The sequence below is a fragment of the Terrapene carolina genome, unplaced genomic scaffold (assembly GCF_002925995.2).
Source record: "Terrapene carolina triunguis isolate 2854851 unplaced genomic scaffold, T_m_triunguis-2.0 Scaffold68, whole genome shotgun sequence".
Classification (NCBI taxonomy): Eukaryota; Metazoa; Chordata; order Testudines; family Emydidae; genus Terrapene; species Terrapene triunguis.
In genome coordinates this window covers 51,455,802-51,474,321 of record NW_020664419.1, presented here as the reverse complement: position 1 = coordinate 51,474,321, position 18,520 = coordinate 51,455,802, and the positions used below count along the sequence as shown (strand labels likewise).

Here is an 18,520-nt window from a genome sequence, read left to right as displayed (position 1 = left end):
CTCTCTAAAAGGCGGTTTACCTCACTCACTCTAGTGTTGTGAGGTTTCATAAATTGATGTCAGGCCCTTTGAGATCCTCTGAAATAGGTGAACACAAAGTCGTGGTGGTATCTCGTTTGGTGATGGGGGGGTTAGTTAAGTACAGTTTGTCTCCAGTGTTACATCAGTGCCCTGCTAAATAATGTTCTCGTGGTATTGCTCGTCGATGGAGGAGGGGGCTTAGTGACAGCGCCTGAGCGGCATCTGAAGCCTAGCGAGAGAGGAAATGAGCCGGGGGCGTGGCTACGAAGCGCCGGGAGCCGGGCTGGTGTTGGTATACAAAGGAGAGGCGGCACATTGCTGTGTATGTAGGTGCCTCGCCCCTTCCTCCCCCCGCCGCAGTCCACTCTCAAAAAGCAGAAGCAGCAGAGACATTTTTCAGACCTGTAGTAACGTCGTGCGGGAGCGATATCCGGCTGCCCGGCCGGGATAACAGCGCTGCCTACCAAAGCCACATGCTCTCCTTATCAGCTGAGGGTTTGAGTAGAAGGAGAACCTTAATTTTTTTCTCGTGTACCGGTGGCTTTTAAACGAAATTTTGGTACTTTTCTTTATTTATTTTCTACTTTAAGGATTGTTGTTTTTTTCCTTTCAAGAACATTTAAAATTATCAATTTAGAAAAAGATCTCGTCGGTATTCTGAGGATTTCTGAGGGAAAATCCTGGGGTTTCAGCTTCGCCAAGGTAAGTACTGTGCTTATTGCTCGTGTGGTTGTGGGGGTGAGGGGTCTGGGCTTTAAATCGCTGAGTGGATTATTGGTGCCTTTAGTTAAGGTCAATATTATGTTTCGGAAACGATATTAAAACCCCCTGCGAGGGATTTTCTGTGTGAGAGTGGGTCAGACGGACGCAAAATCCCGCCCCAGCTGTTGCTTCCTTCCAAGGTAAAAAAAAACCCCACGCTGCTGGTGCAGTCTTGTGACTGATTTGCATTTTTTCCCCATTTAAACTGCAGGGATCCCATGTCCCTGGAAGGGGGGAGGGAAATAGAAAGCAGGGAGCGGTATGGAAATGTTTGAGAGGAAGGTTAAGCAAGAGTGAATATGACAATCGCACATGGATATTGCATCAGCTTTCTTTTCTGACGCAGGAAGGGTGGACTGGAGGTATTTCTCTTTCACACATAACAGTACACGTGTGTGTGTGATCAAATACATCTATGTGTAAGGATATTTTATTAATATAACAAATATTTTTCATTATAGTATACTGTGTGGGTACTTCTCCGTTATAAATCTTAATGTGAATATAATAGTTTTTACATTGCAATATGATTAGTCTTTATGTAAATTATGTAAATTGGGTGGATTTGATCTTCAGATATAAATGTCCTAGCAGCTGGAGCGTGTGATCTTGATTTCATTCTTTTGCTTTTGTGTGTGCATGAAAGAGCATGTCTCAGAAAGCCCAACGTACATATACACTGGCAGACCTTTTCCTATGCAGATCACATCTTCTGGCGTGTGCTTGGGTGTTGTAGTTGAAGATTTATCTTTGTTCTCCGTTGTAGTCAGTATCTTGTACTTTTCCTCTCCGCCCCTCCTCGGCTGGTACTTTTCCACTCGTCTGGCTGACGATGAATCAGCCCCAGAGCAGCAGCAAGCCGCCGCTCTTCACGTGACCCGCTTGATAGACCACTGCAGTATTGACGTTTCCTTTTTACCTTCACAGGCAAGGCAAATCCGGCATCCAAGGACAAAAGAGCGAGCTCAGTGGAGACTGCCACCGAGGGGCAGTCATCAGGCCAAATATTCCCCACTTCATCTAATACTGGGAAAAGCTAATTGAATTCCCATCATGGACAGAGCAGACGTGAGCAAGTTTAACATCTCTCCAGATGAAGACAGCAGTAGCTATAGCTCCAACAGCAATGACTTCAATTATCCATATCCAACCAAAGCACCTATGAGGTTAGAGGGATTTTGCATTGCTCTTAGTTTTGTTTCTATTTGTTATATTATGTGTAATAGAGTACAAATATTATTTCACACCTTTAAAGTACTCTTTTAAAATGCCTTGCTAGATCTTAATGTTTTTAATGTTTACATCTATTACAAATATAGGAAGTTGAATATACAACATTTTGTATAGTCATTTTGCAGAGGACAGATTATGTAGTTAGTTTTGTTGGATGATTTGCTGGTTTTCTAATTCCCTTTGAAACAGAATAAAAAACTGAAACAACGAACTTCTTAAAGGCAATTAATGTATAACTGGCTCGTTATAACAATTAAATATGGATATTTTTTTTTTTCTTACAGACCATGTGTAGACAGGGATCCAGAAAATCAAAATTTCCTGCTTGAATCCAATCTTGGAAAGAAGAAGTATGACATTGAATATGTAAGTATGCACTAACGATGTTTTAAAATTAGCACACTAAATTGCTTTACTTTCAAATATTTAACCTTGAAAAGTGGAAAATGTTCATTTAAATTCAAATCGAAAGCATGAATAAATCACTGGTTCTGTATTAATTATTAGCTTTTCCTTCCCTTACACAGCATCCAGGTACTACTTCCTTTGGAATGTCAGCGTTTAATCTGAGCAATGTTATTATGGGTAGTGGCATCCTTGGACTTTCTTATGCCATGGCAAACACTGGAATTATTCTTTTTGTGTAAGTATGTTTTGGTTAATTAAAAAAGGCTCTTCTGCCATGTATCTGTTAATAGACAATATTAGTGGTATCCAGTGTAGTTGTAGCTGTGTTGGTCCCAGGATAGTGGAGAGACAAGGTAGGTGAGGTAATATCTTTTATTGGACCACTTTCTGTTGGTGAGAGAGACAAGCTTTTGAGCCATACAGAGCTGTTCTTCAGGTCTTCCTTTGAACCCGTTACAAGCCTTGTGGATAGGCAGAAGTAGTAAATGTGATATAACTCAACTTTAACTAGGTTTTCATACGGTCTCACATGACCTTCTCAGAAGCAAACTAGAGAAATATAGCCTAGGGGACATGGAATGTATTCAGGGGGACGGAGGGGAGAAGCTTTAGAAGAGTAGCAGTTGCTGGCTGGGTGTGCCTTACCTTACTGACGGTGGCGCTGCCTTCCAGCTGCCGGCCAGCAGCGACCACTCCCCACTCTGCCTTCCAAGCTGGGCAGCCAGAGAGTGGTGGCTGCTAGCCAAGCGCACAGCTCTGAAGGCAGTGCCGCTGCCAGCAGTAATGGAGAAGTAAGAGTGGCAGTGTCATAAATGCCACCCTAACTTCTGCATTGCTGCTGGCGGCAGCACTGCCTTCAGCACTGGGTGCTTGGCCAGCAGCTGCCGCTCTCCACTCTGCTTTCAGAACTGAGTGGCAGTATGTGTACTTGTGGGGGTGTGTAAATGACTACAGACACAAGCGGGAGTGGAGGGGAATCAAATAAGTTTGAGAACCACTGGGCTAGATGAACCTATTGCAAGGTGGGTACACAACTGGTTTGAAAATGGTATTCAGGGAGTTATCAGTGGTTCACAGGTTAGGCTGGAAGGGCATGTAGAGTGGGGTCCCACATGGATCTGTCCTGAGTCCAGTTCTAGTCAGTGTCTTCATGGATAATTTGAATAAATGAAATGGAGAGTACACTTACAAATTGTGTGGAAGATACCAAGCTGGGAGGGTTTGCAAGTGATTTTGAGGATAGGCTTAGAAATCAAAAAAATGATCTTAACAAACTGGAGAAATGACATGAAATAAATAGGGTGAAATTCAACAAGGACGAATTGTTCCTTCCTAAGTGGAGTATTTTCAATCAGTTGCACACATACAAAATGGGAAATGACTGCCTAGGAAGGAGTACTGCAGAAAGGGATTTGTTCATAGTGGATCACAAGCTAAATATGAACAGTATAACACTGTTGCAAAAAAAGCAAACATCATTCTGCGATGTATTAGCAGAAGTGTTGTAACAAGACATGAGAAGTAATTCTTCTGCTCTACTCTACACTGATTAGGCTCAGCTAAAGTATTGTGTCCAGTTCTGAGCATCACATTTCAGGAAAGATGTGGACAAATTGGAGAAAGTCCAGAGAAGAGCAACAAAAATGATTAAAGGTCTAGAAAACATGACCTACGAGGGAAAGACTGAAAAAATTTGGTTTGTTAGGTCTCGAGAAGAGAAGGCTGAGGGGGGAACATAAGTTTCCAAGTACGTAAAAGATTGTTATAAAGAGAAGATTGATAAATTGTTCTCCTTATCCACTGAGGACAGGACAAGAAGTAATGGGCTTAAATTGCAATAAGGGAGATTTAGGTTAGACATTAGGAAAAGCTTCCTAATTGCAAGGTAGTTAAGCAGTGGAACAAATTACCTAAGGAGGTTGTGGAATCTCCATTATTGGAGGTGTAGTGCATGGCATGATTTTTTTTTTTTTTTCCTTAAGACCTTTTATATACCCTTTTCTTTATACGTACTACTTATATATATATATATATATATAAAATAATTTTAATTAACAAAGCTGTGCCATACAGTAAAAATAGCAAAGAGGCATTTACTTGCCCCTTTTATATGCCAATTCCATGCTCTAAAGAGGTTCTGTAGTGGTTATGATAGCCTACCGGGTGTTATGCTGGTGACATCTCTTAGGCGTTAGTGTAGACAAAAAAGTAAAATAGGTGGGAGGAAGCAAGTTTAAAGTCAGTTATTTGAATAATTCAGCACATTATGCTATAATCAGTTCATTTTTTTTTTTTAAAACACTTGTAGCTAGCAATTTAGCAATCATAGGTGCCACAGTGGTTTAATTCATTAATTTTTTTCATCTCTAGATTGTATTCAAATATATTGCTACTGAAATAAGGCTACAATAGTTCACATAACATCACAAAATTAAGTATGATTAGTAGTCTAGATGCCAGAGAGCACAGGTTGCAGTTGCTAAGACATTACTGAGAGTGCATGGCTCACAGGATTAATAACAGTATAAAAGGCTTTTAATGTCTAGCTGATTGGTTCACATCTGGCCCAGGCTGATAGTGACTTTAAATTTTTAACATGATAATTATTAGGCAGCTTATATGAACTGAGCTGGTGGTTTCAGTTCCTACTGGACAAGTGTTCTCAGTGTGTGTGCTTGGTAGTTTCAGCATAGAAGCCAGGAACAAAATGAGCACACGGACTAAATCAGGGGTTCCCACAGTAATTTTTTTGGTGGCCACCAACTCTTGCTGGTGGCCACTCTGACAATTCTTCCTAAATTACTTAATTAACTTTAGGAAAAACAAATAAATATGCACTTATACATGTCCAAATCATAGTAACTTATTTATGCAGTGTATTCTGCAGAACATTGGTGGAGATTCTTGTATTACTTGTCAACAATATGCCTGATTGAAGCTCATGTCCCTACATCTTTTACTTTGACAAGCACTAAAACCCATACAGAAAATGAAAAGAACAAACTGGGAATGAGGACTCATTAAACTGAGCTTCAAAACATTTTTGAGCAGCTATAGTCTCTCTGGGAACTATTCTTTTAAAGCAGAATGCTTGTATTGGTGTAGGAAGGGGCAGTTTTTTGATTTATTACAGCTTTGTGACAGTGGTGTTCTTCAGCTGCAAAGAACAGTGCAGCTGCTGAAGGGTGTATTCATTGTGATTCATTGAGAATTTTTAGAGGTTTCAAAGGAGCATTTCAATAAAGCATATGTAGTTCTAATAGAAACTATAAGAAAAGTAGACAACTTCTGGGAGCCATTAACAGTCTCTGTTTAAGCACAGGTGAAACAGTAAATGTTGAGCAAAGAAAACTGACCTGCATTCAGATCACTTCAGTGTATATGAATTTTAAAACAAACCGTACTGAATCACAAGCTCTTAACATTTTCTAATTGTCCGTCCATACTTTACCAGTCAATTAACTGTCTTTGTATCTTGCTTTACACAAAAACATCACATACAGCTATAAGGTGATTTGTTTCAGACTTCAGCAGATTTTCTCACCTCGTCACAAATTACATCAGTCACAAGTCTAGTGTTTCAGAGATGAACTAGCTGTGATCTAATTACCTAAGAATGTGAGGGGAAAAAGTAAAAATAGAAAAACAGCTGTTATAGTTATTATACAAAATAATGTTTTTTTAAAAAATATTTTTGTTAAAATAATATGTTTATTGGATCAATCAAAAATATATTGGGTCTGATTCTCATTTATACTTGCACCTCTCTAATGCCCCTTTACACTGTTAGAGTGGTGTAAAGTCAATGTAAATATTATTTAATCCCACTTCAGCAGTATCTAGTATAAATGAGAATTGGGTCTCGTTGACAAAATAATAATGAAAATAGGTAGAGGTACCTTCCAATGTGGATTTAAGTATGATGTCCTTTCATAAACAAGCACCGATTGATTCATACCTTCTCAGCTAGCATTGGCACTTACACTTATTTTTCTTAATTATTGTTTCATTTCACTGTATTTTGATATTGGTTCTTATGTTCTATCTTAAATCCTTCCTATTCAAATAGCACACTTTAATTAATGTGGCTAAACTAAATACATCTAAGGCTGTCTAAAAGTTTTTTGGCTTTTTTTTTTCTCCCCCCTCCTAGGATCCTCTTGGTGGTTGTGTCAATATTCTCTTTATATTCAGTTCATCTTCTCCTAAAGACTGCCAATGAAGGAGGTATGGTAAATTCTTATTATTGTACAAATAGTTATTACTAACTTCATATTATCTTTCTTTCGTAAAATACAGCTTTTCAATTGATTTATTTTGTATGTTTGTAGGATCTCTGTTATACGAACAGCTAGGAATGAAGGCATTTGGTTTGGCTGGGAAAATTGCAGCTTCTGGATCAATTACAATGCAGAACATTGGAGGTGAGGGTTTTAAAAATATGTACTGTAGATTGTAATGTCAAATAATAAATACTCCCTCTCCATTCTCAGACTTTTTCACATATCTTTTTATTAATTGTTTGTGTCAAGTAAAGTTATGAAATAAGTTTTTTATGTCATGTTCCATCTATATTTGTAATGATTTATAATGTTATTCACCTACAGCTATGTCAAGCTACCTCTACATAGTGAAATATGAGTTGCCATTGGTCATCAAGTCATTTATGAACATCGAAGAGAACACAGGGTAGGTGATAGTTTCTCTGATGAGCAGGAGTTCTATTAGTAGAAACAAAAATGGACAACATATACATTTTATATCAAGACCTCGTTTGGTACATCTTAGTGTAGCTTCTTAGTCAGAGATAGGGCATTGTTAAGCTCCAGTAAGCCTTTTTTTTTTTTTTTTTTTCTTCCTACCTCTTGGGTGGTCCATTTGACATGGATCTAGTCTCTGCTGGTAAAGATATTAGCAAAATATATGTATTCCATCATATTATAGAAAACAGTTATGTAAAGAATATCCGGTAAGTGCTAATGGCTGTGCTGGTCAACATATTGCTCAATAATGAAATGAAAGTTAAATAGGGTCATAGTTGTTATCTCTAATGTATTTCAGGAAGCTTAGACAGATAAGACAGTTTTCAAACATTAACATTGTGGGAAGTATTCTTACTATAACAGTAAGCTGCATTTCTACAGTGATTCTAGTTAATATTCGCTTAAGGACAAATATTCAGTAAGTCTGTGGCAATATTAAAAACACCAACTCATTGATTACAGTGCATGTAGTGATTTAAGATATACAGCATACATCCAAACTGTGCATCTACATTATCCATTAATCCACACAGAAATTCCATAACTTCTTGGCTTTGTGAATCATGATTTCCTTCACATGGGCTATCACCAGCAATAATATGCAGTCTGATGAGAAGTGCTGAAGGCCTTTGATATGTGTTTTGTTTTTTTTTTTTTATTAAAAAAAATTTTCTTGTTTAAAAAAAAAAAAAAGACAAGTTCAGTACATAACTTTTTATCTTACAGATGTCTAAATCACACTAATTTGAGAATGTATAGTGTGGTTTTTTTTTTTTTAAATTCCAAATAAAGTAACTGAAGAAATGGGTCCAAATTCTTCTCTCATTTGCATTGGTATGAATCCAGAGTGACTCTGTTAAAATAATCCAGATTTACACCAGGTTTCAGAATTTAGCCCTTAGTGTTCAAACTAGTAAAGTCTTTAAGATGGCTTATTTGCTCAACAAGGCTTTTTTGCTCATCCAAATATTACATCTGGTTGACAAAGCCCTGGCTGGGATGATTTAGTTGGGAATTGGTCCTGCTTTGAGCAGGGGGTTGGACTAGATGACCTCCTGAGGTCCCTTCCAACCCTGATATTCTATGATTCTCTGATTCTATGAAAAATATCTCCTGTTATGGATCAGCTAGTACTATTTCCAGTATTAACAGTGGGATAAAGGCTACACTATTACTGCCACAGTTGAATAACCCATGACCAGTTTTGCCCTGTTACTTCATTGCACTGAAGTTACATCTGCTTTACACCGGTCTGAGAACTGAATTTGTCCCCCAGTGTTTCAGAGGAAGATGCTCTCAATACACCTGACAAATGACTGATTACTTTTGCCTATTGAAAGAAAAAAGAAACAAAGGAAGGGGTTCAGGGAAGAAAATCTCTATGAAATTTTCCTTGTGGTGATATTCTTCCATATTTTTTCAGTTGTGATGGGCCAGATTTGCCCCTATGGAACAGAATGAAATCTTCCCTGTGTCCCAGGTGATAGGCAGAAGGCCAGGGCCAGCCATGCAGAGGCCATGTGCTTCTGCTGCAGCTCTGGCTCTCTCTCTGGCTTTCCCCTAGCTCCCTGGCAGCATACAGTAGAGCCACATTACCAGAGATTTCCCCTGGCTCTTCAAAGCCTTTCTTAAAGGGTGATCTCCATCCCAGATGGGGCATAGTGAGAAAGATAATGCAGCCTCAGGGTTGGGGGCTGGGGAGCAACAAAGAAACAAAGGCCCAGATTCACTTAGGCAGCTACCTCCCGTTAGGATTCAAGGACATAAGGACCTTTGTGAATTTGAGCAATATGCATTTTTATTTCCACCAGCTTCTTTATTCACCTGACCAACCCACTGTCTATCTCCTGTCTCCCCCGCCCACCCCCTCCCCCCCCCTCCCCACACACCATGTATGCCTATCCTAGCAGAAGACACTGAGGGAAAGGGACATTGCAGGAGGGAAGATGATGGGAGGGTCACCTCAATATAGATCTGGGAAGCGTGGTGGTTCTTCTCTTCCCTCCCTCTGCTCCCTTGTGGTGTGATCCTTCCTGACTTGGATACTATTCTGAAGAGTGAAGTTCAAATAGTACATCTGAATGCTAGAATTTTCAGCATCTAAACCTATTTCTCCCATTTATCAGGTTAAAAAATATATTTGAAATACTGCCATTTCAAGATGTATCTTCAATAGCCCCTTTATACATTATGTTGTGAAATTATCACAACATCGTTTTATTCTCTGGTATTGTTATTGGATATTTTATCTTTTACTTACATATATTTGTTTCTATAACACACTATTGTTTGTAAGGACTAACCTGTAGGCATCATTGTTGTAAAAATGCTTTGATTACTTATAAATTCCTCTTTTTTTTTTTTTTTTTTTCCTTACAGAGAATGGTATCTTAATGGTGACTGTTTGGTTGTGCTGGTGTCTATAGTGTTCATTCTTCCTTTGTCCCTGCTGAAAAATTTAGGTAAGCAACTATTCATTTAAAGTAAACATGGATACATAAGTTTGATTGGCTGTTAACATGTGGAAGATCCAAATATGGGAGCTACCTCCACATTACTGATCTCTTGCCAGGTGAACGCTGGGAGAACTGTGCAAATAATCTCAGTCCCTGAGGAGAAGAGCAGCACTTCTCTTTTTAAGAAATAAATGAGGGCTACAGAGTGTTTGTAGAGTGTAAGAGGAAAAGAGTGGGTGAGGACAGGACGGGGAGCCTGCAGTTCCCCTGCCTTTGACTGTGACCTTGTCAGATCTCTGTTTACACAGGATTTGGCCTGGTCAATGTACGTGCTATGCACGTTTGAGGAAAGCACAGATACTATGCAAAGTGATGCTCATGATTCAGTTGGTGGAATACTTTCTCTGAATCAATACGGAGTGAATACCCCACATGGTGCTTGACTCGATAACCCACCCTATGTTGTAGAGGACTATGGAACTGAAAGTGGCATTTTTCAGATAACGACCAATTTCTGCTCCCACTGAAGACTATATCAAAATTCCCATTGACTTCATTGGAAACAAGATTAGATCAATTAAGTGAAGCTCCTGACCACTTGTGGTTATCAGTTACCACATGGCACTCTTCCAAGAGTGGGGATGTTAGCCCTTGTGTCCTGGCCAAATTTCATTTTGGGTAACTACATTTTCCCTGCAGTTTAAATTGGAAATAATGATTTTTTGTTGTTGTTGTGTTGTATTGCTGCCTAGTTTCTTAGCAGAAGTGGCTGCACTTCCGTGATCCATATACACCTCTGTACACCTCTACCCCGATATAACGCTGTCCTCGGGAGGCAAAAAATCTTACCACGTTATAGGTGAAACTACGTTATATCAAACTTGCTTTGATCTGCCGGAGTGCGCGTTATATCTGAATTCGTGTTATATAGGGGCAGAGGTGTAGGTGGTTTTTTTTTAGAAAATGGAAGATGGTGGGTTGTTTTGATTTTGTGATTCTTTGAGTGAATAAACCTATAGGAGATCCCCCAGGGCTTGTCTACACAGTGGGCTAATGTGCTTTATAGGGTGTGATTTTTAATGAGTACTAATGTGCTCTGCATTAATTGGGCCATATGCATCCTTCTGGTGCACACTGGCAGGGTGTACACAGACCAATTAATGCACAGCACATTCATGTACTTCAGAAATCATACTCTTACAAAGCCATAATGTGTGGGCTTGTCTTCACTGCACCAGTTAGCACACTTGAATTACTCCACTTACTTGAGTGAGGCCTAGTCTACACGTAAAAATTAGATTGACCTAGCCATGTTGCTCAGGGCTGTGAAAAATTTTGCGCCCAGAGCACCATAGTTAGATCAACCTAACCCTAATGTAGATGCAGCTAGGTTGACAGAAGAATTCTTCCATTGACCTAGTTACCACCTCCTGGAGAGATGGATTAATTACATCAATGGACAAACCCCTTAGGGGGTTGTCAGGTTATTACATGGGGTTGTGAGCTGTCAGCCTCCACCCCAAACCTCGCTTTGCCTCCAGCATTTATAATGGGGTTAAATGTTTTTAATTTATAAGAGGGGTTGCACTAAGAGGCTTGCTGTGTGAAAGGGGTCACTAGTACAAAAGTTTGCAAACCACTGGTCTACACTATGGCACTACAGCGGCACAGCTGCAACACTGGGACTGTGCCAGAGTAGTGTAGGCATAGCCTAAGAGTGACCACATAGTGGAACAACAACCGCGTGATTTTGATTAGCAGCACAGTCACTGGATTAGCAGTTGCTGATGAACTGCTGCATCCTCCAACTGCATTACTAACTCCAGTGACAGCAGCTCCCTCTTAATAGGCCAACTAGCTCAAGTTTAAATTTAAAGTTTAAAACCACGTAATTTGAGCTAGAAATTTTTGGGTGTGGAAGGAGGGACAAAACTTGAGTTTATAGCTTGAGCTAACACTGCAGTGAAAACAAGTGATGAGACACTTGTAAATTAATAAATTTTGTAATTTTTAGCAAATAAGGGGGCGGAAAGCAAGGCTGTAATTAAAATGTTTCTCTTTCTTGATGACAGGATATTTAGGATATACAAGTGGCCTTTCCTTAATGTGTATGGTCTTCTTCCTTATTGTTGTAAGTATAATTTATCTGTAGATTTACAGTGCTTGTAATAGTGCATTTCAAGTGAGATTTCATATGATTTCGAAGAGCTTTATCATATTGTATTAGTTAAAAATAACAATGTGGTATGATGGTATTTTTAGGTAATTTGCAAGACGTTCCAAATCCCTTGTCCTTTGGGATTGGAGTATGACATGATGAACACAACTCTGAATGGCACATTGGCACACCTGGCAACTGCTGCACCTTTGCATGGAACAGCACAAAACATGACTAGTGATGACATGTGCAGGCCAAAATATTTCGTCTTCAACTCACAGGTAAGGTAGCATATGTAAACGGCATTCTCACTATTAAAAATAGACGGAGAACAAACATTACATAGAAATATGGTCATTTTTGCTTACATAATTGCCAAACCTAATATTTTGGGGGCCATTAATTATTTATGTCCCAATCCTGAAAGGCATTGTGCACCTCCTGCAAAATGGGGCTTCCTTAACTTTTATGGAGCTCAAGACGAGATGAGGGTTTCTAGCCTCTCCTGGGAGGCAGTCAGCACTTCTCATGGTAAGGCAAAGCACTTAAGCACATGTTTAACTTTAAACATGTGAGTAATCCCATCTGTATTCAGCAAAACAAATAATTTACCAGATTAAGTTGCACTGGTGCAAACCTCACCAGTAAATGGATTTTGCATTGGTGTAACTACAATGATTGAAAAGTCTCCATTGACTTCAGTGGGCTTTGGATCAGCCCCTAAAGGCCCAATCCTGCAAACCTTTACTCACACAAATACCTCTAGTGATGGAAAATCTCATGAGAAAGGAATACTCATGTGAGTAAAGATTTTCAAGATCAGGCCATAAAGATTAAACCCAGCAAGGCACTGAGCACCTTTTGGGAGATGCAGAGTGCATTCAACTACCATGGGCTTAAGTGGGGCTTGAGGATTCTCAGTATTGGGCCCTTAAGAACAAAAGAGAGAGAGAGTTGTAATAACCTTACAGAATAGTTGACTTTTTTTTAATGGAAAATTGAGACAAATTATACTTTCAATGGAAAGTAAAAATATAAAGCAAAAACCTGCTGATGAATTCTGTGCAACAAAGATAAATTTGCTACATCTATCAAGAAGTTTATAAAGCGTGTTTTATGTTTTTCAGACTGTCTATGCCGTACCAATCCTAACATTCTCTTTTGTCTGCCATCCTGCTATTCTTCCTATTTATGAAGAACTGAAAGGGTAAATGTATAGATTGTATATAACTTTACTGTTCAAAAAGAAACAAGCAATATATTGTCACTAACACTTATTTCTGTTTGTTTCTTTAATAGCCGAACCCGTAGAAGAATGATGAATGTGTCCAATGTTTCATTTTTTGCCATGTTTATAATGTACCTATTGGCTGCTCTCTTTGGATACCTGACATTTTATGGTAGTTATTGCCTCTTCTATTTTCTTTTAAATGAAGCATGTCTCCAGAAATTCAAAATAAATCTTGTGGTTTTTAAAATGTAAAGCAAATTAGCATTAACTAATTAATTATTTGTATACATTCACACACAAAGGGAACCAGTGGTCTTATGGCTAAAGTTCAGGACTGGAAGTCAGGCTATTTTGGTGCTGTTTGACACAGAATTTCTGTTATCCTTGACCTGTCTGTGCCTAAGTTTATCTCTCAGTAAAATGGAGATACTACTTCCAGGGACTGTAAAGCTTATAAAATTCATTTATATTTGTAAAGTACTTTGAGTCCAACATTGAAGTTACTATGTAAGGACAACTATAGAAGTGAGTTTATTATGATTCTGAGCCTTAATATGTTTAAGAAGGGAAATGAGCTTGTTTTTTCTCACTAGCCCCTGTAATATTCTTCACAAACCTCACAATAATGTGCAGTTATGAATTTTTCCTTTTCTACTCCTGTCCTTTTATTGGTTTTCATCTATAAAACCAAAGAACTAAGTTCTGCTCTGTAGCTTCATTGTCTTTAAGGAGTCTACATTTGTATAACTGAGAATAGAATTTGGCTCTAAGAATTTGCTATGATGTTGCCATAGTCTAATAATAAGGTGAAAACCTATATGCCTTTGTCATGCAAAGTCAGTGAGTAGCAGAAAGCAGAATTTGGCCCAGCTGAAGTACATGTGCAAGTAAAATGAGTGGCGCTAGGCCCTGTGTCTCTCTCTCTCTTCCACAAACTCACAGGACAATGTGCTCATGACCAACTGAGTTTTTAATTCACTGTAAATTTGTGGAGGAACTGGACTGTTCTGTTTTATTTCTTAAGAAGTACACAGGGATATTACCATTCTGTTATGTCTTATTAGAGTTCAATTAATATGCCATTTTCTTTATAGGAAATGTTGAAGCAGAATTGCTTCATACTTACTCTGAAGTCCTGGGTTCTGACGTTATTATTCTTATTGTGCGTCTGGCTGTACTTATGGCTGTAACACTTACTGTACCTGTAGTTATCTTCCCAGTAAGTAATTCTTTTTTTTTATTCTGTGTATCCATCTTAGCCAGTAATTGGGTACCTTTCCTTCCTCTCTGGCTGTGGACTAATAGTAATATTAAATTAATTAGGCAAGTACAGTTTGCTAATTTCTAGTAATTTTTTTAACTTTTAAAAAATTGTTCTATATAACAAGTCTGCATGTATGATTTTTACTCATTTAACTGAATCAGAATAATTGAAATAGGCATCAATTTAGAAAGTAAAACATTTTTACATAGAGGGGTCAAAACCGTTTATTTCTATTAATTTATTCATTTATAATAAATACATATTTTACACTATATAATTTTTCTATATTCGAGTCATTGTAAAGAAAATGAGATAAGAGTGTTGGGTACTACACCTGTTCCTTAGTCCCCTTACCAATTTGTTTGTTTTAAATGGTTTTTAGCTAGTTTTTTTTTTTCTCTCAACTGTTTATAAACACCTATATAAAAAACTGGAAAACCTGTTTTTATAAAGAGCTGTCAAATGCATAAAGTCAAGTGAAAAACAGAGAAACTTTTCTCTCTCTAATGTCTTACTGTTATAGTAATCCCAGTCGTTTTTGTATTAAGTTGAAAGTGTCTCTTTAAGGACTTTTGTGATTAATACTAATGTCCTCATTATTTTTTGCAGATCCGCACTTCAATTACACAGCTGTTTTGTGCAGAGAAGGAGTTCAGTTGGTTACGTCACAGTTTAATTACAGTTTTTGTTTTGGCATTTACCAATGTTCTCGTAATCTTTGTCCCTTCCATTCGAGATATATTTGGATTCATTGGTAAGTTTTTGTATATTTGTTCAGGGTTTCGTTTATTTATTTGTTTTTCAAAATCAGAACAATGTCTTCAAAAGTCTAATGAAACACTGTACTTATTTCAGAAAACTTTTTTTTTTTTTGTGTGTGTGTAATATAGGTGCCTCTGCTGCTGCTATGCTGATCTTTATACTTCCTTCTGCTTTCTATATCAAACTAGTGAAGAAAGAACCTCTGAAATCAGTGCAGAAGATTGGGGTATGTGTAGAAGAGTATTTTCATTAACATGCTTTCATCACTGACTGGCTCAGAGCAAGGGTTTTAGTTTATTTCTTTATAATCTAAGGATTTCAGAATGTCTGATCTTCATTGATTAACTAGTAGTGTCTATTATTCTAACAAGCAGTAGTTTCATCGGTAATTGTAACTGGAGAGAGAGCCACCAGGAAGTTATTTCTGCATACTTCCCCACGTGACTTCTCCAGTTGTCCCTGCCAACTCCAGAGGTGACAACAACCAGGATTTCATCCTGAAATAGCAAATTGTTAGTGGAAATTAAATAGTGGTGGAAATATAATTATTTTAATTACATACAGCTATTGCACCGTTACTGACACTAAAGTAGTGTGAATAGAAATGGAGCACATTTTGTCTATTTTATAACAAATACTATAAATAGAGGGAAAGTGCCTGATAAATATTTAGTGGAGTGTATTCCACAAAATATCTATTCAGTACTGAAACTGCTGTATAATATTATGCAGCCTCAGTGGTCCCTCTCAAATATTTCTTCAAAACCTACTTCTCTCGGTTACTCTCAGAGCTGACCTCCGCCTGATCACTTGGGCCCTTTGCTCGATGTTGCTGCTTCTGATCTTAGACATTCAGGTTCAGATTCCCAACTTGTGAAGCCGGGCATAGCTCAATTTAAATCAATAGAGCTATGCCAGTTTACACCAGCTGAGTATGTAGCCTGCTATATTAAAAATAAATTTATTAATCCATTTTAAAAAGGCACCAGAGCATGTGAAAATCAAAGGTTATCTCATTGTCATTTACTGTAATGTTTGTTCTTTTTTTATTAGTCATTCCTTAGTGTTCTTTGACCAATTTAAATCTTAAATAACTCAGGACAGGCACTTACCTGTTTATGTCAGGTATACATTTTGTAGCTGAAGAAGAAAATAAAATGTCTGAAGTGAATTTTATATTTTCTCTTTCCAGGCTATACTCTTCCTGGTGAGTGGCCTGTTTGTGATGATTGGAAGCATGATCTTGATTATTATGGATTGGATCCATAATTATGCATCTGGTGGACATTAACTGGCACGATTTAATCTCGAATACTCCAGCATTCACTGAAATATCTACTGAGAAAGAAAATTACCTGGGTTTGCAATTTTGCTTCCTTTAAAATGCAGATTCTTTGATGCTGGTTCTTCTGACTGTAGAATAAGTGAACTCTTGAAAAGAAACTATTCTGCATGATGGAAGTGGCTATTAACATCAAACCACCTGAGTCTCTGGCTGAGGGAAGTGACAATTTTATTCCATTCCAGAGAATGGACACAACTCTCTGTAGAATTTTATCAAGCCATGTTTGGCTTTTGTCATTGTTACTTGGGTATTTTATTATTTTACTTGAATGTGCCTAATGGAACCATTTGATGTGAAAAATAACTCTTAATTTACAGCAAAGTGTTGATATATCTAATGAGAGAGAGAGGGAAAAAAAACACTATTATTTTATGTACCAAAAATTCTTATGGACCTCAAAAGCATGATTTTTTTTTTTTATTTAAAAAATGTATCCCAGTGACATAGAACCTGTACAAACATTTAATCTGTGTTCTAAATTTAATACAATTTTCCCTTCTATGGAGGTATAATTATACTGACTTGCAACCAATTTGAGTAGGTCAAAACTCCATAACTAAATAGAAACAGTTTTTTCAGTGAAACTCAGATACTCCAAAATTTAATCAAAGAAGTCATTGTTGATATCACAAGTCATTGTACATAATCAACTAGAAATATCATAGTTTTAAAAAATGGCAATCTGACTCAAGTTTTAATGCTTTTAACCAGTTTCAGGTCATCAGAATGGGTGATGTTTAAAATAAACTTTTATACAGTGAAGAGCTCATAAAGATCTTGAGATTTCTCCTCTTGAGGTTCTCAGTAGTGCAATTGGGTAAAACAGGGTGGTTGTTTGTTTATTCTGATTCAGTTGCAGCTATCTACCAAATCACACTGGGTCATATCATGCCAGTGATATACAAAACTCTCTTTTGAGATTAACCAGGGGTTCTGCTTAATGATAGCATATGACCCATGGTCAATTATGTTTGGGTTTTTTGGCCAGTCTTTCTTGAACTTGCTGCACCATAAAAAAGAGGTCCTGCTATAGTTTACTAATTGTACAGTTTTCACAAACTGTACAGTATTTGTCAGTTTCTCATCCACTGTTGGATTTTAAATTACTTGATGATTTTTGTTCCTATTTTGTCCATGCTAAAAGCCTAATACACAAACTGCACCAGTATTTGGTGATCAATACAAGTTCTCTTCATATAGGCATCTGGGATTCCTCATGCAGTTGATAATGTATAGTAGTTTAAACAAAACAAAAACCCTCATGGACTAAACAGTCATTTTATACTTGTTTGCTTCAGAGATAGATACATTTTGTTTGAGTCCTAACTAGCAAGCTACCAAAACAGGTGCTATATGTTTGTGATTAGCTGTTTTGTTTCTACTGCATGTTTACTATTTATTCCTATCCCAGGTTGAAGAGAAATGGTACCTGCATAAGAGCACATTTGACTTATCAACAGGCTCTTTCTTATACTGCACCCACCAGTGTGGTGTCTAAGAACCTAGACAGAGATAATAAGAGAGAGAGTCATGGTACTTTTGTTCAACTATATTTGGCATAATGTTTTAAAAATCTGATTTACAAAATTAAATGTAGTAGTTGGGTCCAAGGGAACAAATAATGGCATGTAATCAGTTGATTAAACAGCACTGAAGATTTTGTCTCAAAAGCCAGAATCAATTCTAGGTAACAATCACTATTTGGCAGATGATGCCTGTCTTTCTCCACATTTTTAAAATCTATGAAAAATCGCAGATATTTTGATTCATACTTCTGACTACAACTACCAATCACCACATCTGTAGCAAACATAATGAAAAGTGAGAGTTCTCTCATCTTGCTTGTTTGATTAGTCCAGTGGTACTCAACTTTCAATTAGCACTTTGAACTGATCAGTGCTTCTCTTACTGGGACTCAGGAAGAGGAAGTGGAGTTCAGATCAAAGGCTCATTTATTTCTGATCTATGGATCAGTGACATGGCAACTCTTCTTCCTCCTCCCCACGCACACGGAAAGCTGGAGGAGGACTTAAAATGTCCTCTCCCTTCAAGAGTTTATAGTGTGTGTCGAGGATGAAGAGATCCCCTTTCCAGCATCAAAGGGAGCAAAAATTAAT

At 37.7% G+C, this 18,520-nt stretch overlaps 1 protein-coding gene across 3 annotated transcripts; it reads left to right on the top strand.

Annotated features, from left to right (window-relative positions):
- The first annotated feature begins 407 nt into the window (after nucleotides 1–407).
- On the top strand, nucleotides 408–16,743 carry SLC38A2 (solute carrier family 38 member 2). Of its 3 annotated transcripts, none has more exons than XM_024211868.3 (16): nucleotides 408–723; nucleotides 1,711–1,949; nucleotides 2,301–2,382; nucleotides 2,544–2,659; nucleotides 6,578–6,651; nucleotides 6,756–6,848; nucleotides 7,032–7,113; nucleotides 9,567–9,649; nucleotides 11,716–11,774; nucleotides 11,906–12,082; nucleotides 12,929–13,008; nucleotides 13,101–13,201; nucleotides 14,127–14,251; nucleotides 14,906–15,050; nucleotides 15,187–15,284; nucleotides 16,251–16,743. In XM_024211868.3, the coding sequence occupies exons 2-16, from the start codon at nucleotides 1,837–1,839 to the stop codon at nucleotides 16,347–16,349; spliced, it is 1,527 nt and encodes a 508-aa protein (XP_024067636.1). In that variant the 5' UTR covers nucleotides 408–723; nucleotides 1,711–1,836; the 3' UTR covers nucleotides 16,350–16,743. The 3 variants fall into 3 exon arrangements, with proteins under 3 accessions (XP_024067636.1, XP_024067637.1, XP_024067635.1); XM_024211869.3 differs by lacking the exon at nucleotides 408–723 and adding an exon at nucleotides 1,052–1,145; XM_024211867.3 differs by lacking the exon at nucleotides 408–723 and adding an exon at nucleotides 1,138–1,202.
- The last annotated feature ends 1,777 nt before the right edge of the window (nucleotides 16,744–18,520 follow it).